The following is a 25205-nucleotide window of genomic DNA, read 5'->3' as shown; positions in this document are numbered from 1 at the left end:
TATCAGAGTATCTTAAGAAAGTAAGACTTGCTTTGTGCCATAGGAGTGTGTGGTTTCCATAATTTCACTACCAAATCAGGGTCTGTGTCCTCTGTCATAGCACTAAGCTTGGAAGCAATGTAAGCGCTTTGATATGATTGTTTAGAACTAGTCATAAAAAAATAGGGCCTGTTGGGTTTTCAGTGATTCCAGTGTAGATACCCGCTTCATCCTGTCAGTGGGATTCACGCCGTCTGCAGATGTTTGTTGAGATCCTGTAATGCTCAGGGCACCATGCCCTTGGGAGATATGCAGGGTAAGAAGGCCATGCAGGGCGTGGCAGTCTAGGAAGAGAAACTCCGTGCACTGACATCATATGATAGGTTCACAGGATAAATATTATGCAGAATAGACCACTCAGGAATATGGTATCTTTGCGAGACACAAGCCAGTATTTGTGGACTTGCTGGGGTGGCTCCCTTTCTCCTCTGTTGATCTGGGTGGGGGGGAGTGGATTTGGTGAGCTTTGCTTATGCATGAAGAAGAAAAGGCAGAAGGTTTTAGAGAACCCTACTAGCTCACTGGAGAACGGGGGAAAGTGGCAGCTCACGTCCTGGAACCAGCTCCCCAGGCCAGCGTGGCTGAGTGGAGGAAAGCAGATCTACACCATTGCAGACCTGCTCCTACCTGGGACAAGGGGAGGACTGTGACCTCATCATTGTGGTTCTAGGGGGCTGATGCAGGTTGGAGCAAGACCCAGGGGAAGATACTGACAAACGAGGTGTGTAACTGAAGTTCAGAAGTAGGGCTCCAAGTCTGCCCAGGAACCAGAAGAAACCAAGGCTGAAGCTTAGGGCCTACCATTAGCTCATTTGTGCCTTGAGCTAGGTGAGGGATGTGCAGAGAAGCCGTGGTCTGGGAAACAAAAAGAGGCACCTGGACAGGGGCTTAGGAGGTCTAAGGTCTGTGAGATCAGAGTGGGCCACGTCCCTTCTGAGCCTCAGCACTTTATCTGCAAATTGGAATCATATAAAAAGAGGTTAGAGTGGAAGAGAGCCAAAGCATAAGAGACTCTTAAAAACTGAGAACAAACTGAGGGTTGATGAGGGTGGGAGGGAGGGGAGGGTGGGGGATGGGTATTGAGGAGGGCACCTTTTGGGATGAGCACTGGGTGTTGTATGGAAACCAATTTGACAATAAACTTCATATATTGGAAAAAAAAAAAAAAAAGAAAAGCACTCCTCATTTTAGTTTTTCTATATAGAGGCAGCCAAAATGTCACTGAAGAAAGCCAGAGCTCCCTAAATGCTGTCTCCCCCCTGGCTCCAATCTTTCCACATCAGGCTGCTGACAGGGCCCATTGGACATGTCCTCCTGGGTAGGGAGGAAAGATAGACTTCACTCATTCATTCAGACATTAGCTAACTTGGCAGCAGCCGCTGTGTTCACACAGGAGGTGGGGTGTGATGAAGACGTCCACACTGCTGCCCTTTCACAGCTTGTGGCACGAGGGGTGGGATGGGGAAGAGGGTCAGAGGTACAGGCTTCCAGTAATAAGGTAAGTAAGTTCATGGTGACTATAGTTAACAATACTTTACTGCATATTTGGAAGCTGCTAAGAGGGTAGATCTTAAAAGTTCTCATCACAAAGGAAAAAATATATATGTAACCACGCAAAGTGATGGATGTTAGATCACTTTGTGGTGATTCTTTTACAATGCATACGTATATATCAAATCATGATGTTTATATCTTCAACTTACACAATGCTTTGTGTCAGTTATACCTCAGTACAACTGGAAGAAAAAAGGAACTTTGAGAACAATCAGAAAAAAAAACATAAAAGCCGTGGTAAAGCAGAGTTGTGGGTCTGAAGGAGAGCAGGCAGGACCTGGATTTCAGGAAGGTCTGAGTGGTGGCCTGAACCGCCACATGGTGCCCACAGGATGAATGTGGGGACGGGGGAGGAATGGGGGCTGCCAAGAAAATGATGTCTCTTCTTTATGAGATATTATGTGGTCACCAAAGTTAATGGTCAAAATCAAGGCCATGTAACTAGCCAGACAACTGTAAAGCCATGTTCAGGGAAGAGGGCAGTGGGTGACGTGTTATTTTGAGTAGTTGATTCCGACTGTGTAATCGCACAAACGCATAGAGAGGGATCAAAGAGAACAGTCAGTAATGACATCGGGGGTGTTAATGCGATCTGAGTTTTCTTGAAAGATGGTTTGCTTTAATACTGGTTAAGTGACTAATACTGATTTAAAAAGATAGAAGATGCAGCATTCCATCCAGTATTCCACTGGGAGATACATTTTTCTTCCTTTCCAGCAGTGCATTTATGGTGAATTTGTTGATGGTTTCCTGACTGTTCTAATGTCTCAGTCTTGTACCAAATCTATGTCTCAATCTTGTACCAAATCTGTCAACCTGCAGTGACTCTAGTGGTCTGACTGAATGACCCCAACTGCAGGAAAATGGAAATAGTGGTGAGTGTGTTTTGACAGTTTAATAACCTTCCAAACCAGGGCTGAGACACAAACAGAGCTGCTTCAGTTCTGGGGCAGCCTGTTTTAGAGCCAGGGGAATAAGCATAAGTGTTCAATGTGACGGTGCTTCAGGTATGTGGAGACGGTGATGAGACAGCCCTGCAGTCACCTGTCGCCATCTCTGACCTCTGTAGCTCTAAGGTGTTCATGGTTTACTTTCCAAAGAAACAGTGGGTGAAGAGACCCAGGTGGGTCGGGGGTGGGAGGGACCCTGTGCTTCCCCAGGACTCTCAGCCATTCCCCTCTACTCTGTTGCTCTCGGGCACCCCCTTCAGGATGAAATTAGTTTAGAATTTATGTTTTTGGTGAAAGAAAGTAACTGGAAATCTTTAAGTTGTTTTAAAAGTCACAAATGCCTGTGTACTGATACTGATATACTTTTCACAGCTACCAGGGTTCTCCTTACCAGTTCATCCCAATGGCAGAAGGTGACTAGGTGACCAGATAATTAGGGTTGGTGAAGAGGGGTGGTTTGAGATCGGTTTCATCTAGTGAAGCCCAAGAATTATTGCCTCACAGCATGGAGTTCCTCCTTGATACTTTTTTCCCAGAAAGCTCCATGTGTCTGTCTGATTTTCTGCCTGTGTGTCTCACTCTTTCTGCCATTGTTACTCTGATAATTCTTTCGAACTCTGATGCCACCTTTTTTTTTCTATGACAACTTAATTGCTATTTCTTACCATTTGCATTACTCAGTTCATATAAAGTAGATACATCTAGAGTGTTCTCCCATATAAAAATGGGAGTTTAATTTTTTTCCCGCCATTTGAAAATGTGAGGTTTTTGTTCCCTCCATAAAAGCATTTACTATCTTTAGCTACTGGAGATAGATAACACACTTCACACAGAGTGCAATTCAAAAGGAAAGGCCTTTTTTATAGCCTGTCCTGTTGGTAGGCAGCTCATGTTGTTACTTTAATAATGACAGCATTCCCATCTATAATCTTTGATCACCGGGGACAGAAACTTCTAGCACAGTTAAGTCTCCTGCTTCTTATTCTGCACTCTGCCAATGACAGAGAGAAGACAGAGTCTGAGCACCCAGTCCACGTTCGTAAAAACTGCTCCTACCTCCGGGAGGACGACACAAATCTGAAGTGTGTTCCTTACATGGTTCCAGCATGCAGAGCTGGTCAGACAGACTGTCCCCACCCCCTTTGCTTGCAGTTAATGTCCTTAGCTTACCTTTCAAGTCTGCTTCTTCACCTGTCCAGGCCACCTCCCCGGTCTGTCATCGTGAACTTTTCTCCCTAAATTCTTTGAAATGACTTTAGTCATTTCAGAGTTGAAGTAAGGACACACTTGGGTCAAACTAGACAGAGGGCAGAGAGGTGGCAGAGAGGTCCCCAAATGACGGTGTGTACCCACACAGTTTCCTTCTGTCACCTGCCAAATGTGTTTTTAGCACAGGTGCCGTGTGTTAAGTGCTGTGCTTAGCCTCAGTGCCATACAGTGGATATTAAACAGATGACCCCTGCCTCTGGGCTCCTGAAGGACAGCGAGATGGTGTGATGGCAGCAGGAACTCCTGACCTCTGCTCTAGTAGAAAAACGTGAAAGCTATAGATCCCACAGTTAAAAATGATGAAGTTTGAAATTCTTTCTCTCTTATTTTACACATTTGGGTCGTCTGTGGAACTTCAGCCAAAATCCAACGTGCATTTTCCATTTGACCTGCCTTTTACCTTTTCAGTTGACCTTTTATAAACTTTTAGTGTCCTCTAATACATTTTCTATTTTTTTTTTTTTAGACTTTTAATGTCTCAGGGAGGTACTTTCAGATGATATGAGATATGGTTTTGCTGTCTGCTGTTTGTTGTATATCGGTATTTTAACCCTTACATCTCTGTGGAGGAAAAGCTGTCTGGTGGGAAGGTAGGCTGGCTACTCATTTGAGACCCTTGAAGGTAATCGTTATTCCTGAAAACAAAATGAGCTTAGCACTGGGTTTGTGGCCGACAGGGATGTTTTATTAGTTCCAAAAAAGGAGGAGAGAAAATCCTATCAAGTGACTGACGGGATCCTACTAGTCATTGGGTTCGAGCCCACCTTCCAGCTGATGAGCCAGTTCTCTGTGCTCTGTTCCCCACCCCCAAACTGGCCTCCCATTTGTCACCAGACGTTGCAGTGAAAGAAAGTCAGCTCCAGTGTTACTTTTGCCGTCCGTGGGTGATTCTGCCCAGCATTTTAGTTTGTGAGGCTTCTCCAAACTGGGGGAGCACATGATAAGGTGGGAAGAGGAAATAGCATGTCTGTCCCAGGTTCGGTTGATAACGACTGGCAGAGGGGTAGACAGCAGGGACAAAAGGAACACCACTATTGAGTTTGACGGTTTATTATACATGTCTGTAGTGTTTACTCTTGGGGTTAAGAGTAACATGTCCGCATTCTAAATCCGCATCAAAGATGGTAATAAACTTTTTTCAAAGACAAGAGAAACATGGAGGAGTTATAAAAGCAAACTATGATGGCAGTAGAAGACTACCTACAATATATATTACAGTGACTCTAAATGTGTTAAAGTATCATCAGGTTGTGTTAGAAACCCAACTTCTTACTGCTTTAAAGAGAGACGAAGAACGTAACAGAAAAGGAATAGGAATTCCTTAGGGGGTGTTTAGCAGAGAAGTAGAATGATCAAAGGTGATTTGACAGCAGCGGTGGCCTGGGCGAGGGTGGTGGCAACAGAGCGGCGTGGGGTCCTTCTGGGCTTAGAGCTCACAGGACCTACAGAAGAGTTCAGGTGAAGGGAGGGACCTAATCTCTTTATGACTCCGATTTCTCTTCTGAGACAGAGAATAATAAGTTATGAAGGTCAACAGGTACTTCTAAAGTGTCTAGTTCTTGCTACTCAAAGCTGGGGCTGGTGGCATAAGTGCCTCCCTAGGAGCTTGTTAGGAGTGCGGACTCTCTCGTGGTCCCCCAGACGACCTGCTGCGTCAGCATCTGCATTTTAACAAGATCCCCAGTGAGTAGAATAGGACCGCACAGGGGAGTACTAGGTGTTGGATAAGGAACAAAATGCGGGGGCCAGTGATGGCAATAAGTAATCTCATAGAAGCTAAACGTCAAAACCTGTGGACGAACCATTGAGATCCACAGGACCGGAGTAGAATTTAGTCCATGTGTCTGCTGGGCTGATGTGACGGCCATTGTTCTTTTTCTGCCTTGTGTTCTAGGATTTGCTCTGTGGAATACCACTTACCACTGAATTCTTAGCAGTTACTTTGGCTTCTGTTTCAAAACATTGTCAGAAGTGAGCAAAACTACTTTCTTCCCTCAACTTCTGATTTATACAACCAGGAAAGAAAAAGTCAAGACTTTTGGTGGAAGGGTTTTTTTTTTTTTTTCCTACTTAACCTTGCTCACAAAGCTTGGTGACACATTGGGGCCCCAGCGTTCACGTGTGTCTCAGCTGTGTTTCAACTGCATCATCTCTATAAAACTCTGACGGGTCAGGATGAAATTATTAGGTACCTAATACAGATATTCCTTTTAACTCCTTCCCCCTCCTCCCAAAGAAGCAGTAGATTAAGCCTCCCCCCCCCCCCCCCGTTTTCCTTGTGATGGGTAATACATCCAAGTCAGTTCTTCTCCTGGTTCCCTTCTTTCAGCTTACCGATATTTTTTACCAGCTATTTATCTTTGAAGACATAATCCATGATTTTCTGAATATATACACATATATAAAGGAAGCCTTTTTCACACTATTAAGATAGTCGTGTATTGTGAAGACATAACTTGAGTTATGTGTATTGAATAACTTCAAGTGTGTGAGACAAACACTTAGAAATAAGAGGAAAGAATGTGGAGTGCCCTTGCATTACTATTGACTTGATCGAAGTATAAAAGTTAACGGAGCTCTTAAAAGAATTTATTGAATTGTACACCACAAAGAAAATCAGGGTAGGTTTACAAAAGCAGAAATCACATACCTCAGGGTCTGGGCTAGGATGCTCTCGGGTTCATTTCTGTCTTCATGCCTCTCTATCAGATCTTGGGAATGTGACTCAGTTTCCCTAAGCTTCAAGCTGCTGACTGTGAGGCTGAGATCGTAAGAGACCTTCTTAGGGTGATTGTGTATGAGTTGATCCATAGACTCTGCTTAGCTCCAGGCCTGAGGCAATGCTCCCTAAGTGGCAGTAATTGCTTCTCCTACTGTTTCTAAACCTTGTAGTTTTAGGAAATCTATAAATGAGCAAATAAGTCATCTGCTCCCACTTGGGAATAAAAGAATACCCCCTACGTCATTAGCTGAGCAAATGAAGGAGAGAAGTGAGGGAGGACCCCGAGGGCCTGGTCTTCACCCCACCACATCCCAAGCCTCCCCACCCAATCTTCCCAACTCAGCAAGGGGATAGTCTGTTCTGCCAGTTGCTCAGGCTAAAAGCCATCATGACAGTTTCTTTTGTCTGCCCCTCTCCTGCTGCCTCCTTTTATCCAGATTACCATAGGAGTCTCCTCACTAGCCTTCTTGCTTCCCCCTTCTCCAGCTTTGGTCTGTTTCCAACAAAGCAAATGGTCAAAGAGAGGTCCCGGCTTCTACTCACAACTCTCCAGAGGCCACCCCCCCAACTCCCCTGTTCACAGTCAGAGGCCCTTACGGTGGCCAATGAGGCTCCTCTCCGTCTCTTACGTCTCCCCCTCCTGCTACTCTTCTGTTCCCACATACCTCTCCTGCTCCTGTCCTCCCGGCTCATTCCACTCCCACCACACACTGGCCTTTGCTTTACCTCAAACCTACCGGGCTGTGATGTTGGTGTCTTTTGCACTGTGATTTCTTCTGCCTAAAAGACTCTGTGTCCATCTAAACCCACCCTGCCATGTATACGTGGTGTGCTTCCCATCACCCTCCCCCACTGCACTCATGGTACGCTCCTTCATAACCCTCACCCCAGGTTCACATGGTGTGCTCCCCCATCCTCCTCCTTCTAGGTACACATGGCTGCTCCCCAATCACCTGCTCCCCCAGCACGTACCTGTGGTGTACTCCTCATCACCTACTGCCCCCAGCTACACATGGCTGCTCCCTCATCACCCTCCCCCACCATTTACACATCGTATACTCCCCCACATACATCTCCTCCATCACCCTCACCCCAGGTGCAAGTGGCCCCGTGTGGCTCCACTTAGGTACAGATTTTTTTTCGATACATAAAGTACAGTACTGTAAACGTATTTTCTCTTCCTTGTGACATTCTTCTAACCTTTTCTCCAGCTTACTTTATTGTAAGAATGCAGTATATAATACACATAACATACAAAATATGTGTTAATTGACGGGCTTTGTTGTCATTGAGGCTTCTAGTCAACAGTAGGCTATTACTAGTTAAGTTCCGAGGGAGTCAAAAGTTATGCACGGATTTTAACTGCACAGGCAGTCGGTGCTCGTCACCTTGGTGTTGTTCGAGGGTCAACTGTATTTTGGAATTTTTAAGTCTCTTGAAGGCTTGTCGCTTACAGGGAAGAGTTGGAGGGTAAATTACAGTTCACCTGGTCAGTTTCAGCTCTCAGCTCAGTGGCAGCTACCGGTCCTCAACTCAGGCCCCTTGAAAGGCCGCTAGGCACATATTCCTTGGGGAGCTTGCACATAGCAAGCAGGAGCAGGGTGGGCAAAGGGACCCTGTCCTCCAAATATAGGTACTGTGCACTCTGATGGTGTTTGCTGCTACTGACTAAAGAGGCAGGCAGCCCCTGTCACACCTCCCCACGCTGTTGCAAGTGTCTCCCTGCTCTGGCTGAGGTGGCCTCCAGGGCACTTATGTGGCCAGTGCCCTTCTCCCCATCCCTTCCTTTTTCACTTTTTCCCCTTTAAGAGCTAGACAGTAAAGACCAGGATGTTCCAAACCAACTGCATACACCAGAAAAGTTAGAAAGAGAGCGTGCATCCCAGGGAAAAGCTCAGAAATGACCTGAGAAGTCCATAAGTTTATGCTTCGGCTTATTCTCAGCACAGAGACAGGCTACAACAATTAACTTTATAAAATAAAAATAAAAAATATTAGCAAAACAACAGTAAACTGTCGGGAAGGAGAGGAGGATGTTATTTCCATAGTTACCACATTATTAGATTCAGATGTCTGATGTTCAACAACAACAAAAATCACAAATCATACAAAGAAACAGGAAGTATGGTCCATTCAAGGCAAAAATTAAATAAAGAGACTGTTCCTGAAAAATACCTAATGGTACATCTGCTAGACAAGTCTTTAAAATACGTGTCTTAAAGGTGCTCAACAAAAACAAATAGCTCAAAGAACTACAGGAATATGTGGAGAAGGTCAAGAAAACAATGTATAAAAAAATGGAAATATCATTAAAGCAATAACCTAAAAAGATAACAACAAGGAATTCTGGAGCGAAAAAGTACAATAAGTGAAATGAGAAATTTACCACATGGACTCAAATACAGATCTGAACAAGCAGAAGGAACAATCAGGGAACTGAAGACAGACAATGGAATTGATCAAGTCTGAGGGACAGAAAGAACAAAGATTGAAGAAAAGTGGACAGAGCCTAAGAGTCTTGTAGGGCACCATCAACCAGACCAACATATGCATTGTAGAAGTGTCAGAAATAGAAGAGAGAGAAAAAGGAGCACAGAGAATATTTGAAGAAATAATGTTTGAAAACTTCCAAAATTTTATGAAAAACATGAATATAAACATCCAAGAAGCTGAACAAACTCCAAGTAAGAGGAACTTAGAGAGCCACACCAAGGCACATTATGATCAACCTTTCAAAAGCCAGAGACCAAGAGAGAATATTGAAAGCAACAAGAGAGAAGTGAATCATCACATACAGTGGATCCTCAATAAGACTGTAAGCATATTTCTGTTTTTTTTAATGTGAGTTTTTTTTTTTTTTTAATTTACATCCAAGTTAGCATATAGTGCAACAATGATTTCAGGAGTTGATTCCTTAATGCCCCTTATCTATTTATCCCATCCCCCCTCCCACAACCCCTCCAGTAACCCTCTGTTTTCCATATTTAAGAGTCTCTTATATTTTGTCCCCCTCCCTGTTTTTATATTATTTTTGGTTCCCTTCCCTTGTGTTCATCTGTTCTGTATCTTAATATCCTCATGTGAGTGAAAGCATATGATATTTGTCTTTCTCTGACAAATTTCACTTAGCTTACTACCCTTTAGTTCCATCCACATAATTGCAAATGGTAAGATTTCATTCTTTTTGATTGCCGAGTAATACTCCATTGTGTGTGTGTGTGTGTGTGTGTGTGTGTGTGTGTGTATACCATATCTTCTTTATCCATTCATCCATCGATGGACATTTGGGCTCTTTCCATACTTTGGCTATTGTTGATAGTGCTCATAAGCAGATTTCTTATCAGAAACTATAGAGGCCAGAAGGCAATGAACTAATATATTCCAAGTGCTAAAAGAAAAAAATCTGTCAACCAAGAACGCTGTATCTGGGCAAAACCTTCCTTCAGAAGTGAGGAAGAAACTGGGGTTCCTGGGTGGCTCAGTCAGGTAAGCGTCCGACTTCGGCTCAGGTCATGATCTCACGGCTCGTGAGTTGGAGCCCCACGTCAGGCTCTGTGCTGACAGCTCAGAGCCTGGAGCCCACTTCAGATTCTGTGTCTCCCCCTCTCTGCCCCTCCCTCACTCACCTCTGTCTCTGTATCCTTCAAAAATAAATAAACATTAAAAAATTAAAATTAAAAAAAAAGTGAGGAAGAAACTAAGACGTTGCCAAATAAACAAAAGCTGAAGGCGTTTGCAGCCAGTAGACTTGCACTGCCAGAAATGCTCAAGGGAATCTTGCGAGGTGAAATGAAAACACACTAGAGAGTAACTCGAAGCCATACGGAGAAATAAACATCTCAGAAAAGGTAAATGCCTTGGCAATTGTAAAAAAGTATTATTGTAACTATTGTTTGTAATGCACTTTTTGTTTTCTACACTGTTTAAGAGACTAATAAATTTAAAGAAAAAATGATTATTAGTGTAAAAACTAACATTAATGTAACATCAGTTTGTAACTTAAAATCTTGTTTTCCATATAATTTAAGAGATGAATGCAATTATGGCAAGAGCCTAAATGTCCATCAACTGATGAATGTATAAAGAAATTGTCTATATACACAATGGAATACTATGTGGCAATGAGAAAGAATGAAATGTGGCCTTTTGTAGCAATGTGGATGGAACTGGAGAGTGTTATGCTAAGTGAAATAAGTCATATAGAGAAAGACAGATACCATATGTTTTCACTCCTATGTGGATGCTGAGAAACTTAACAGAAGTCTATGGGGGAGGGGAAGAAAAAAAAAGAGGTTAGAGAGGGAGGGAGTCAAAGCATAAGAGAATCTTAAAAACTGAGAACAAACTGAGAGTTGATGGGGGGTGGGTGATGGGTATTGAGGAGGGCAGCTTTTGAGATGAGCACTGGGTGTTGTATGGAAACCAATTTGACAATAAATTTCATATTTAAAAAAAAAGAGATGAATGCATTTAAAATAAATAATTATTTATGTTTTAGGGTACATCACATATGAAGATGTAATTTTGTGACATCAGCCATTGAAAGGGAAGGGACAGAATTGTAAAGGAGCAGAATTTGTGTATGTTATTGAAATTAAGCTGGTATAAATTCAAATCACAGTGTTTAAAATTTTTTAAAGTGTTTTTTTTTTTTTTTTTTTTTTTTTTTTTTGTGAGAGAGGGACAGTGAGAGCAGGAGAGGGGTAGAAAGAGAGGGAGACACAGAATCTGAAGCGGGCTCCAGGCTCTGAGCTGTCAGTACAGAGCCTCATGCGGGGCTTGAGCTCATAAACCATGAGATCATGATCTGAGCTGAAGTCAGATGCTCAGTCGACTGAGCCACCCTGGCGCCCCCAAATTACAGTGCTTTAACATTAGAGTGTTTCATATAATCTCCATAGTAACCACAAAGAAATAGCTATACAATATACACAAAAGGAAATGAGAAAGGAATTAAGCATTTCACTACAAAAAATCAACTGAAAACAAAAAAAGATGGTAATGTAAGAAATGAGGGACAGAAAAACTATAAGGCATATAGGAAACAAATAGCATGAACAGAAGTCTTTCCTTATCAGTGAATACTTTAAATACAAATGAATTAAACCCTTCAATCAAAAGAGATTGGAAGAATGGATAAAAACACATGATCCAACTATATGCTGTCTACCAGAGACTTTTTCAGGTCCAATGACACAAACAGGTTGAAAATGAAAGGAAGAAAATGTATTCCATGCAAACAGTACCTAAAAGAGAGCAGGGGTGGCTATATTAATATCATGCAAAATAAATTTAAATAAAAAAGTCCTAAGAGACAAAGGATATTCTATATTAAAAAATTCAATACAGCAGAAACTGACAGAATTGAAGGGAGAAATAGCCAGTTGTACTATAATAGTTGGAGAATAACGGATAGAAAAATCAGACAGAAGATAAGGAAATAGAGGACTTGAACAAAATAAATGAACTAGATCTAGCAGACATACAGAATACTCTACCCGACAACAGAATACACAGTCATACACACGAAACATTTTCCAGGGTGGACTGCATGTTAGGCAGCAAATGAAGTCTCAATAGATTAACAAAATATATATCATACAAAGTATTTTTTCTGACCACAACATGATGAAGTTAGAAATTGCTAACCAAAGGAAAAATGGAATATTCACAAAATTGTGAAATTAACACACTTTTAAACAACCAGTGGATCAAAGAAGAAATCACAAGGGAAGTTATAAAATACTTAGAGACAAATGAAAATAAAAACAAAACACAGCAAAACTTATGAGTCAGCAAAAGTGATGCTAAAGGGAAGAGAAACTTTATAGCTATACACAGATTAAAAAGCGAGAAAGACTTCAGCAACCTAAATTTATAACTTACAGAACTAGACAAAGAAGAACAGACTAAACACAAAACTAGCAGAAAAAAAGGAAATGATAAAAATAACAGCTAAATGAAATAAGGAAGAAAAATAAAAGGACAAATAAATAAAAAATTGGTTCTTCAAAAAGATCAATAGAATTGACAAACCTTTAGCTAGATGGACTAAGAAAAAAGAGAAGGCATAAATTACTAAAATCAGATGAAAGTGTAGGAGTGCCTGTGTGGCTTGGCCAATTAAGTGTGCAACTCTTGATCTCAGAGCTTAATCTCAGGTCCTGAGTTCAAGCGCCTCACTGGGCTCCGTGCTGAGCATGAAGGCTACTTAAAGGAAGGGAGGGAGGGAGGAAAGAAATGAAAGTAGGGACATTTCTACCTTCTACAGACATTAAAGGATTATAAGAGAGTGCCATGAACAGTTGTACACACACACACACACACACACACACACACACACACACACAAAAAAAGGATTAGCTTGGTAAAAAGAACATATTTCCAGAAACACACAACCTACCAAGACTAAATCACAAATAGAAAATTTGAATAGGCCTATAATTACGAAGGAAATTGAGTCAGTAATCAGACAATTCCCAACAAAGTAAAGCCCTGAACCTGGTGATTTCACTTGTGATTTTTACCAAAAATTTAAGGAAAAACCAGTGACAGTCTCTCTCAAACTTTCCCAAAAATTGGAAAGGAAGCAACTCTTCCTAACTCATTCTGTGAGGCCAGCATTAATAACCCTGACACCAAAGCCAGACAAAGACACTACAAGAAAAAATTACAGGTGATTATTGTCCCCAGTAGACATTGATGAAAAAACCCATGACAAAATACAAGCAGAGAGAATTCAGCAGTATTTTTAAATGACCAAATGGGACTTACTCCTGGATTGCAAAGATTGTTCAACAAATAAAAAATCAGTCAGTATAATACACCACATCAACAGAATGAAGGGAAAAAAAAATATATGATTATCTCAATTGATGCAGAAAAAACATTTGATGAAATTCACCATTTTATGATAAAATACACTCAACAAACGGGGAATAGAAAGAAATAACCTCAGGGTGCCTGGGTGGCTCAGTCAGTTAAGCATCTGACTTCGGCTCAAGTCATGATCTCACAGTTCGTGAGTTCGAGCCCTGTGTCAGGCTCTGTGCTGACAGCTCAGAGCCTGGAGCCCGCTTCGGATTCTGTGTCTCCCTATGTCTCTGCCCCTCTCCCCCTCTCAAAAATAAATAAACATTAAAAAAAAATTTTTAAAGAAGGAAACTACCTCATCAAAACAATAGAAAAAAAATCAAGGAAACCAAGAGCCAGTTTTTTGAAAAGATAAAATTGGTAAACCCTCAGCCAGATTCATCAAGAAAAAAAGAGAAAGGACCCAAATAAATAAAATCAGAAACAAAGGAGAAGTAACAACTGACATTACAGAAATACAAAGGGTTATAAGAGAATACTACAAAAAATCATATGCCAACAAATTGGACAACCTGGAAGAAATGAATAAATTCCTGGAAACATATAATCTTCCAAAACTGAGTCACAAAGAAATAGAAAATCTGAACAGACCAATTACTAATAATGAATTTGAATTATCAATCAAAAAACTCCCAACAAATAAAAGCTTAGGACCCGATGGACTCACAGGTGAATTCTACCAAACATTTAAAGAAGACTTAATACCTATCCTCAAACTATTCCAAAAAATGTAAGAGGAAAGAGAGCTTACAAATACATTCTACAGGGCCAGCATTACCCCAATACCAAAACCAAAGACACCACACACACAAAAATAATAATAAAATAATAATAAAGAAAAGAAAACTGCAGATGATATGATCTCATATGCAGAAAATTCAAAAGATTTGTGTCTGGGTGACTCAGTTGGTCAAGCATCTGACTCTTGATTACTGCTCAGCTCATGGGATTGAGCCCCAGGTTGGGCTCCATGCTGAGTGTGGAGCCTGCTGGAGATTCTCTCTCTCTCTCTCTCTCTCTCCCTCCCTCTGCCCCACTTCCCCACTCACACACTCTCTTTCTCTCTAAAATAAAAAAAAAAAAAAAGAAAATTCTAAAGATTTGACAAAAAAAACTTCTAGGTATAGTAAATGAATTCATCAAAGTATCAGGAAACAAGTCAACACAAAAATCAGTTAAATTTCTATACATAAGCAATGAATGATCTGACAAGGAAATTAAAAAAAAAAAAACAACAATTCCATTTACAGTAGCAGTAAAACATAAAATAATTGAAAGTTTAACCAAGGAGGTGAAAGACTTGTACGGTGGAAACTACAAACATTGCTGCAGGAAATTTTAAAAGACATACATAAATGGAAACTGATCCCACATGCATGGATTGGAAGACTTAATATTGTTTAAATGTCAATACTACCCAAAGCATTCTACAGAGTCTGTGCAAACCCTTTCAAAATCCCAATGACGTTTTTTACAGAAATAGAAAAATCCATCAACCTCAGAGGACCCTGATTAGCCAAAAGAGCTTTGGGTTCCAGAGTTATGTGCCACAGAATCACGAGTACATTTTGGGGAATGTTTTTGAAATCACCTCTCTCAAGTCTGTGGACACATACCTGTTCTTGCCTGGCCTTCTCACTCTGGTTTTCACACATGCAGTGAAGTGTTCCTTTTGCCCCTTATGCAGATGAGTCAGAACTGAGTCCGTCTCCTCAGTTTCTCTTCTCCATGGGAGCCTGAATGGTCAACCAAATCAGTGTCTTGTCAGGACTCACTCTTTTAGCCAAAAGAGCAGAGATCTAGCAAATGTCTGCTGGCGTCGCTACCCGGCCAGGGAGCCTTTAGCGGCTCAGTGAGGGTCTATCCTCTGTTCCTGCTGCCCTTCCACCTCCACCACACTCTTTCCAGCATGTTCCATCCATGTGTTTGTCAAGTGTTTTCACCCAAGGGTTCATAATCCTGACGAATACATAATTTATCCACCTTCTATCTGTTCTATTTCTTTAATATTCCAAGTGCCTCTCCAACTCCAATATTTCAGTCCCGTCCTAATTCCCAGCAATATCCAGGAGCTATTACTGTTAACATAAAAAATGCCAATTAAATTGGACACACTTGGGCGCCTGAGTGACTCAGTCGGTTAAGCATCTGACTTCGGCTTAGGTCACCATCTCACGGTTCGTGGTTCAAGCCCTGTGTTGGGCTCTGTGCTGACTGCTCAGAACCTGGAGCCTGCTTTGGATTCTGTGTCTCCGTCTCTCTCTGCCCCTCCCCCGCTCATGCTCTGACTTTCAAAAGTGAATAAACATTAAAAAAGGGTTTTTTTTTAAATAAATAAATACATAGGACACACTTGCCAGTGCTTCTTATTATCCTCCAGTGTGAGTGGCCCTGATGCACAGATACACAGCCCGACGCAGCCCCATGGCCTGTGACAGGGAATTCAGGTCATCATTGAATGCCTCTGTCCTCAGGAGTGATGGGCAGGGTTGGTGCAGGCTTGCGGAGCTGGGACAGCCTTTTCTTTCTATCATATCAGAAATGAGTGTTTCTTAGGAAACTGCCAAGTGTGCCCAGCACAGCAGAGTGGGGACAAAGTCCAGAGCTATGGCACCAGTCATCCCTCTTCAGCCGTTCATCTCACACATTTACGGAAAATCACATGCCAAGTGCCATTCTGGGCTCTGAGGGTTCCAAGATGAATGACCCTATCCTCATGTGCAGGAGGCTCAGAAAATTACACTGCTCTGGAGGCAAAGAAGACAGGGTACCTAATCCAGCCAGAAAGGGAGGGGCAGGCGGTGAGATGGAGCTTCCTGGAGTTGGTGATTCTGGTCTGAGACTTGAAAGACAAGTGGGATTTAGCCACACAAGAGGCTAGGATCGGGGTGGTGTGGAGACGGAGGAGTGTTCTGCATGTGGGACAGCCAGGAGATGCTCTCTGGTGAGGGTCAGGGAAGAGGTGAGCAGGATACAAGCAACCAGACTCTTGTTAGGAAGGGAAGAATAAGGCAGGGCGATAAGAAACAAGACTGAGGTAGGTAAGAACCTGATTATGGAGCGTCTGTTATCCCTCATAAGGGAACTTAGCTTATAGTCCCGTGAGTGAACTGGGGAATATGGCGACCTCGACCAAGAGCGGGAATAAATACAGGAAGTCTGAGTCATAGTGGAAAGGTTGAACTGCGTGCCTGCTCTTTAGGCAGGTTTGAGAGACCTGCCTAAACCTTGAGGAGATGGATGTAGGAAGTCAGGATATGGGCTCTGATTAAACTGAGAAAGCTGGCAAGAGCCCTGGAACTCGTGAGGGCTACCTCCAAGTGGGGGTAATTACAAAGACACGTGGAAGCTGTTGGGAATTGGGACAGCCTGAGGCTGGTAAGCTTTCCACATCTCGTGGGTCACATGGTCTTCCTGAGGCTATCTCCCCCTCTCCCTGCATGTTCACTCCAGTCTCTGCTGCCAGCCAGATTCTTCTGCATCTCAAGTAAAGATTGGCCCAGCTCAGTTGACTTGTGGCAGGATCACTGTTAATTAAGAAGGCTTGGCCACCAGACCATCCTTCGGCATAGGTGGGATGGTTCAACTTAGGATGAGCTGCTGTCAACTGATGTCTTTTAAGATATTCTTACTCACCTTTGCTGAATCTAGAGTCCCTTCTCAAATCGTGCTGAGACTCTCAATGAGGGAAGAGATGATGGCATTAAAGAATGCAGTGACTTCAGTTCTCTGGAGACAAGATGATGTGCCAGGGATCAGAGTGCAGCCCAGGTGGGAAGCCTGTGTCATGACAGTTCTTAGTCAAGCCCTTGATTTGGAGAATGGAGATCACAATGTAAGCCCGTTAGGTCACTAGTCTTCTCTGGTTTTCCCATCCCTCTCTAGCCTGAACTTCCAACCCCCCGTTCATCACCCTCTTGTGAGAGACACTTGTCCCAGCGGAAAGAGACTAGGCTTTCCAGTACACTCTTGTGTTCAATCCTGGTGCTTCCAAATATCAGCTGTGGGGCTTTGGCAAGTTACTTCATCTTCCTGAGCCTCCGTGTCCTCAAGAATATGTATAAAATTCTATCGGATTCTGTCCCCTTACTGTCCCCCTACCATACCCATATAACATGTATGCATACCCGTGTGTACATACATGTAATACAAATGTAATAGACATTGGCATTGCAGACGCTCAATGCTTGAAACAGAAGGGGCAGCTGTGAGGCTGACATTGTCTAACTCACCTCTCTGAATCCTTTCCTCTCCGACTAGCGTAGAAACAGTCTTCCTGTAGCTCCAGCTTCTTCACAGAATTCTCTGTATGTTTTCTTTCTCTGACTGCACCATCTGCCACGAGCCTTCAGTCCCGAAGGGCTATTTCTCTTCTCCCGTGTCCCACCTGCATAGGGTGAAGAGATGGTACCTGGCTTCCACCCTTGTTTGTAAAGTCCCTTTCACATTGAACTCCATGCCAGTGGGCTCTGTCACTCCTTGTCACTATTTTGCTACCATCTGTGGCCATCTCTTCTCTGAGGATTTGGGAATCTCTCTGCTCAAATAACCTAGCACCAGGTTCACTGCATATAGAGGTTTGCTGCTGGGAGCACCCCACTTCTCCTTCCCACGCAACCATGGGTCCCCCTGTGCTCCTTCTCATAACTGCTGCCTGTACAGGTCTGTTTGCACATTCAAGAGAACAAACCCGTGCCCTCTTGTGCACCAGGCTCTTCGCTAGGCAGTGGGCTGCAAATGTTGAACCAGACCTATGAGGTTCCTGCCTTCACTGAGCTTATACTCTTCCTGGAAATCCTTTCTCTTTCCTGTAAATGTGTCCCTACACCCTTCAAACAACTGCAAGCATTTCCCATCCTTAAAAATACATCTTTCTTCTTCCTGCTTCCTTGTCAGCTACCACCCACCCCCTCCTCTAGTCGTCTCCTTCTGTCCCCTGAACAGCCTTTTCCCCACTGCAGTTCGTGCCTGTCACTGTGCTAAAACTACCTATTGATGAGAAATCCCAAATACCAACCATATCCACTGAAAATTTGCAGTTCTTATTTTGACCTCTGTGAGGCACTATTGGCAAGTACCAGTCACTTCTTCCTTAAGGATTCTCCTTTCCCTTTGCTGCCATGACCCAACCCAGGCTTCACTGGGTGACGCTCTTTCTCCCCAGTCTCCTTTGCGTCCTTCTCCTCCACCTTCCATGCTTTGTGTTCTGTTCTGTCTTGAACGTTGGTCTTTGCTATGGTTCTCTTCTCAGCCATCTTTTCTCTCTCCCTGCACTCTTCCTGGGTGGGGGTAACCTAATCTATGTTTTTATTCCCACTTTTACACAGGAGTCTGGAAGCTGCCTCAGCTCCAGCAGGCCCGGCATGAAGCTTTCATTGGCCTTACCCTTCCCCTGCACCCTCTCTTTCCCCTGCACCCTCTCCTTCTCTGCACCCTCTCCCCTGCACCCCTTTCCCCTGCACCCTTCTCTTTCCCATGAACGCTCTCTTTCCCCTACACCCTCTCCTTGCCCTGAACCCTCTCTCCTACACCCTCACTTTCCCCTGCACCCTCTCCCCTGTATCCCCCTCCTTCTCCTGTACCTCTCATTCCCCTGAACCCTCTCTTCTTCCTATAGCCTCCCATTCTCTCCTCCTCTTCTGCTCTCATAGTCAAAGAATTTCATCTGGTCTTTTCCAAACCAAAACAGTTGCTTGGCTTTTTAAAATCTTTAAGAAACTTTTTATTTGCATAAAATATACAGGGATCCAGAGATAAATAAGTCATAATCTCTATCCTTGGGAAACTCTTGGTCATGGCTGGTCATGGGCTTGTAAGCAAATGCATCCCAAGCGTGTGGGAGATGTACCGATAGAAGCAGGTGCTGTCTGTTGGACCATCCAGGTGTGAGATAAGGTGGCAGTTGATGAAGGTGGCATTTGTGACTTATTGATCTCTTGCTGACACCCTGGGCATCCTCCCAGTAATCTGACCTTTATTCAATTAAACTGTGGCAAGACAGATTTGTGGGGGATGGGGAAAGGTGGAGGGTGGGGGTTGCCCTACCCAATCAATATGCATACAGGGATGACTTCACTGACACTCCCAGTATCTTTATGGCTTAAATGAGGCCTAACTCAAATAGACCTGAGTCTACCCACAAAATTAGCCTAGCCCAGGACATACCCAAAGCTCACATTTTTTCTCTATTTATATATTCAGTATTCTGTAGTGTTATCAACATGATCAGCATGAGCATATCTAAAAAATAGACTCTACAACAGCAGTTCAAATATTTCTGCCCATTAAAATGAGAGTTCGGCTAGATCTGAGACAGGGTGGCCAGCTTGTTCCCTCTTGTCTCCTTCTTCACTCTCCACAATACCGTGTCCTGCACCCAGGCCTGCATCCCGTAGCCTTGCCCTTGGAGAGCTTCTCTTCCGGCAATGCCAAAGACAAATAGATTCCGTAGATGCATCCACCCGCCCTTCCGGCTTCTGCTCCCATAGGTTGCCTCCCTGTCCATGAACTTGGGCTCACCCGGATGACAGGTAATCACCACCCTGCTAAAATGTTAACCCAGCAGAAGGGAATGGAGACCACACTTCAGAATGTACCTCAGCAAACTGGGTTCTCAAGGGGTTTGTGGAGCTGCCAGCGATAATTCTGGCCAGGAGTCAGAAGACCAGGGTCCTCCTGTGGTAGATAGTTGCAAGCTGGCCTACTTTACTTGCCTGGCTTTCTTGACTCTAAAGTGTGCACAGGGCGGTCTGCGGTTAAGTTTTCAGCACATGCCTCCCCAGCTCTGTGTAGGGCTTCCTTGGTTTATCACTCAGGCTCTGGTTTAGCGACACTGGAGGCCCACCCACCCCCAACATGCCTGATCCCGTTACCGTCTGTCCCGTCGCATAGCCAGCCTGGTGAGTCTGTGTGTGCCCTTTCATCCGTCTGCACCCCAGGACAGCAGGAGCACCATGAGGCCAGGGACTCGCGCGGGGCTCGTGCTTGTCACCTATCCCCATATCTGGGCATGCTAGCCCTCCATACGTGGCAGCCGAGTGAACTGTTGGCGTGGTGGTTCTCCATGGCCCCTTCAGCCTGGCCATGCCCTGGCCATGCCCTGGCCGTGATGGGCAGTGGGTTTTTTTTCTGCTGTCTCACATCCGCTCATCTGTCTTTTCAGGGGCCCAGCAGCCGGGGCTGCCATATTACACGGACCCTGGAGGACCAGGGATGAATCCTGCCGGGAATGCTATGGCGATGGCTTTCCAGGCCCAACCCAACTCACCCCAGGGAAGCACAGCCTACCCACCGCCCCCTTCTTACTGCAATACACCCCCGCCCCCATATGAACAGGTGGTGAAGGCCAAGTAGCAGGGTCACCTGCCTGTGCGACCTCACAGGGGAACAGGGAGGGGCACTGTCACTCCACCTCTCTGTCCCCATCAACGTTTGCTTCCAGGAATTGTCTTCTGAGCCACTAAGGGCAAATTCCTCTTTGATACCTTCAAATCAAGCACAGCCCCCTTTCAAGTGTTCCATGGAGGACCGATATTTGAATTCACCCCATGTCTCCTCTGTTACTTCTGTTTCTGATGTAATCCGAGCTCTGGCAGAGTGTGGACAGTCCCTGAGGGTTGACACCTTAGATCCTCGGGGAAGAGACTAAGGAGGATGAGGCAAGGCAGGGCTGGTGTGTGCAGGAGAACACAAGTGAGCACACGGAAGGGACCGCTGCTAGCCTTGACAGCTTCCTCCCAGGCACGCAGCAGGCAGCTCGTGGAAACGAGGCCCCACAGGCTCCACTCTTTGAGCCCCTCGTCCTGTGGGCCTTCCTCTTCAAGAAGCCGTTAGACTTGTGGTGTAGAAGAAACTTCTTAGCACTTTCTATCTCCGTTCACTTCCTAAGAATGAGGGAGGCCGCCCTTCTGCACAGCCAGGACTGGAAGAGCTCTTTTCCTCAAGATGACAGGATCCAGAATCCGGCCAAGTTGGATGTCTACACTTACCTGAAAATGACTAAGGAAAGTTACTTAAGTTTATGAGGAATTTCTCTCTGCCTCAAACTGGGACATTGCATTTTATGTCCCAGAGCTCTTGGTCTGACTTGGCAGAAATAAAATGTTTCCCCGTTTTTTAGTGAGTTTGCGGACACTCCTGTAGAGAGAGTCCTGTCCTTTGAGGTCAGACTCAGAGTGTCTTCTCGGACCGGCAGCCACCCTCTGGCTTCGTCATGACCAGAGGTCTCCACACCCTTCCCCGAGGCAGCCCAGGCAGTGGGTTGTGATGGACATTTGCAAAGCAGAGAGGCACATCTGGCTGGGAAGTCACATCAACCCCTGGGAGAGAGGAATCCCAGCAGGGTCTGGCCGGCGGTTTTGAGCCTGGGGCAGCAGGCCCCTGCAGTGGTTTGTTTGATCTCAGCAGGAGTGTGTGTCTGACAAGGGGAAAGCTTGCTGGAAAAAAAAGAGGAATGCAAAATCCCAGGACTGCAGGAAGATCTCTTCAAAAAGTACAGAATAGATCTCACTGACAACTAAATCAACATTAGAATAGAAGATGTGGTTGGAAATGCAAATCCTGGCTAAGAAACAGATCTCACCCTGGGATCCAACAGTAGTCCTAGTCACCGGGATGCAGGGAGGTCCTGTTCCTCTGCAGTTAGTGATGCTGACAGTGCGTTTAAACCCAGATTGAGATCTGACTGGTTGTGTATAGGAAGGCAGAGCAGCCTAGCCAAGGTGGGTAGATCCCTGTGTGTGTTTAGTAGTGGGATAGGGTGGGGGGCAGGGGCTTATTTTTGTAATGAGCTAATTGGAGCCTCTTGCGAAATTGTTACGCATTGAACTCAAGCAATTTTGTTACTCATTGAACTTGAGCGTGGGAACATCCCGCTGCAGTGGATGCTGAGTCCCCCAGACCAGGAGTCCCTTTCCTACTGGGATCTCTGTATCAGGGGAGGGCGTGAAATCGGGATGGGGCCGCAGCGACGGCTCTGACTTACCTTCCCTCTAAAGATGGAGAGTCTGCCAGCCTCCCAGGGAATTCCACAGGAAATGCTTGGAGCCACACGAACACCGTTGGAAACACAGTTTATAAACACAGATGCTGCTGCTGGTGTCTTTCAGCCACCCTCCTGTGACCTCCGAACTCCTGTCCCGGACTGCAGTTCCTCCCCACACTGGAGTCCTGGATTCAAGTGAGACAACAAAGCACAACGTTGCCGTTTACAACCAAGGACAACCACAGGGGTCCAGAAGGTTCCTCTTCCTCCAGGTCATGCGTTTTGCACTTTTAGTTTGAATTTCTCCCTTCACTTTTTTTTTTTTTTAATAAGCACAGTAAGAGATGCCCCTGGAATTGGATCCGGGTGCAGTTGAATAGGCACCCAAATATCCATGACTTAATTTTGTTTATCTTTTTTGATAGCAAATGATCTCAGAGACTGGATGATTTAGGTAGTGCTCAACCGCTTTGTATTCTGTGTTTGTGAAGAAAAATTTCGTTTTCCCTTGAACCTGGATGAGAACCCTGCTACAGTGAACACCCATACTGTGTGTAGAAATTCCACTTGTGGTGACATTTCCTGGCCATTCTCATTTCCTCTGTGCCGTCAGTGGACTGTGTCCCCCTCCCGGAGTGAGTCCAGCTCCTGGCGTGTTGATGTCTTAGAGAGTCAGTGGTTAGGAGTAAACCGGGAGCCAGTCTGTGCTTGTGTTCTCTCTGCAACATTTGGCTTCTTTCGCTTTTCTGTTCTCTTTTGATAGGGTCCTGTTTCCTATGTATGCAAAATAAAAAATAAATTTGGGCACGTGCTTTGATTGTTTTTCTGGGAAGGGGAAAAGCAGGTGGAGATGATGTTTCTAATGAAGAAGGGCGTACAGAAGGTCCTGCTTCAGCCCAGTGGGGGTGGGGCGGAGTGGGGTGGGTGACCCACTCAACCTCAGGAGCCCCAGAAGTTAGATGCTGTCAAAGAACATTTCAGGAAGGTTTGGTGCACCAACATATTTGAAAAATCTATCTAAGGAAAAAATTATCTGAAGTGGAAAGGCAGAAGCATTAATGAGCTAAACTCACAGGTGATAGCAAGGTTAGTTATCCAAAGGGCCTGGATCTGCTTTCCATAGGTAGCTGATTTTAACGATGCTGCTCTGTGGGGTCAGAAACTGTATTTCTGTCACAGATCTATGGAAGGATATAGTTGCTACGGGCAGGCTGCATTTTAGATGAATCATTAATTGAGCTGATGTTTATAAAGAAGCATTTTGTCTGACAACAGGACAGGAAATAAGCCAAAAGAGGTCACGCAGCTTGCTCATGGTGAAGTCTAGGCTAATTTACACACCTAACCTGGATACCTCATCAGGTCATCAAACTTCCCCCAGTAAACTGGAAGCAGCCTTATTTCCAAGTCAAAGGTCATGACTTGAGAAATGCAAACTGAGTGCTCACTTATATCTGTTCCTCCCAAATTTCACTGAACCTCAAAAAAACCTGTAGTGGCTTTCACGGTGAAAACGTACAAGAACAGAAATTCTGAGTGATTGCTGAAATAGAAGATGGCAGGGAGGATTGGTTGAGAAAACTTGAAGCTGAAAATGTTCAGAGAAGGTGGCTGGGGAGGTGAGAGCTTTACAGAGACTCCACAGTAAGGCCAGCAGGTGCAGAAGGCAAGCATGGCCAGGGCGTGCACCTGATGGGTGTTCTGGAGAACAGCTATGCCCGGGGTGCTGTGTTTTCTGTCCCTGGTTCCCAGGTGAGGGGAATAGCTAGCTGCAGGAAGTGATGGCCCTGAAGCCTGCTTTCTCACAAAGGGGGCGCTCTGCATCGTAAGGTGTTGGGAGGTGGGCTACCCACCATTAGTTAACTTTTACAAGTGAATTAGGCATTTTCAAATGAATCAGTCAATGAAAACACTTTTAGTCTGGGCTACCATCCCTTTTCCATGGTCCCCAGACCTTGATCCAAGGGCATAGGGAGATCCCTTGCAAAGTGGAGATTTAAGGACGTGGGAGAAATCATGACCCAGTCACCAGCACCACAGATCCAGAAGTTTTCTCTGGCACCAGAGGAAAGGAGCTCAGCCAAGCTTTCTCCTGTCTTGTCCTACACCAGGCTTTCCACCCAACTGGCCAAGCATCTCAGCCTTAATAGTTTGAGTTCTCAACTTCTAATCTTCTTTGAATGCCAAAGAGGAGAGCACAAAGTAGACGTGAGGGCAACCCACATGGGCATAACTACGCGATGTGGTATCGTGCTCTGAAGATGCACCCACAGCCTTGCTCAAGTCCTGAGTCTACTGTTTGTTAGAGGTGTGTCTTCAGACAAATGCCTTCAGTTTCAGTCACTCAAATGATCGCGTCTGTTTCCTCAACTATAAAACAAGAATGATACCACCTGTTGCTTACACCAGGCGTGTCCCAGGCCCACTGTGGATATTCAACAAATGTTTAAAGTCCTCTGTTCTCCCTCATGCTCCATTTCCTTGAGCAGGAAAAACTGAAGCACAGTGGGAGAGAAAGTGAACTCCCACCCAACCCTTTGTCCATCTGTCAGCAGATGAGACCCATGGTGTAGGGGAGAAGATCTTTGAATACATTCTCCATGTATTTTCCATCTTTCAGACAGACCTTGATTACGTGAAGATAGACGACAAAGGATGTCCCATACACCACCACCCCACATGTCACCGTGGTGTTCTCCTTGTCTTAAAATGGCGAGTGATGCTCAGTAATGGATTTTGAGCCAGTCAGAGCTAGGAAGGAAAAACCTGGGGCAACCATCTTTTTTCCTCACCATTTAAGATGAGATTGGTGAGC

The 25205-nt window shown here is 44.5% G+C and overlaps 1 protein-coding gene across 1 annotated transcript in view; it reads left to right on the top strand.

Moving 5' to 3' along the window:
- VOPP1 (VOPP1 WW domain binding protein) overlaps positions 1-23194 on the top strand; it is a 110729-nt gene extending 87535 nt beyond the window's left edge. Inside the window, exon 5 of the mRNA XM_078442595.2 lies at positions 20570-23194. Within this exon, the coding sequence (XP_078298721.1) occupies positions 20570-20760 (191 nt within the window). The 3' untranslated portion in view covers positions 20761-23194. The remainder of the gene's footprint in view (positions 1-20569) is intronic.
- The last annotated feature ends 2011 nt before the right edge of the window (positions 23195-25205 follow it).

This window comes from Panthera onca, chromosome A2 (assembly GCF_046562875.1).
Source record: "Panthera onca isolate mPanOnc1 chromosome A2, mPanOnc1 haplotype 2, whole genome shotgun sequence".
Taxonomy (NCBI): domain Eukaryota; kingdom Metazoa; phylum Chordata; class Mammalia; order Carnivora; family Felidae; genus Panthera; species Panthera onca.
The sequence above is the reverse complement of the archived record's forward strand: the minus strand, read 5'-3'. Positions and strand labels throughout refer to the sequence as shown.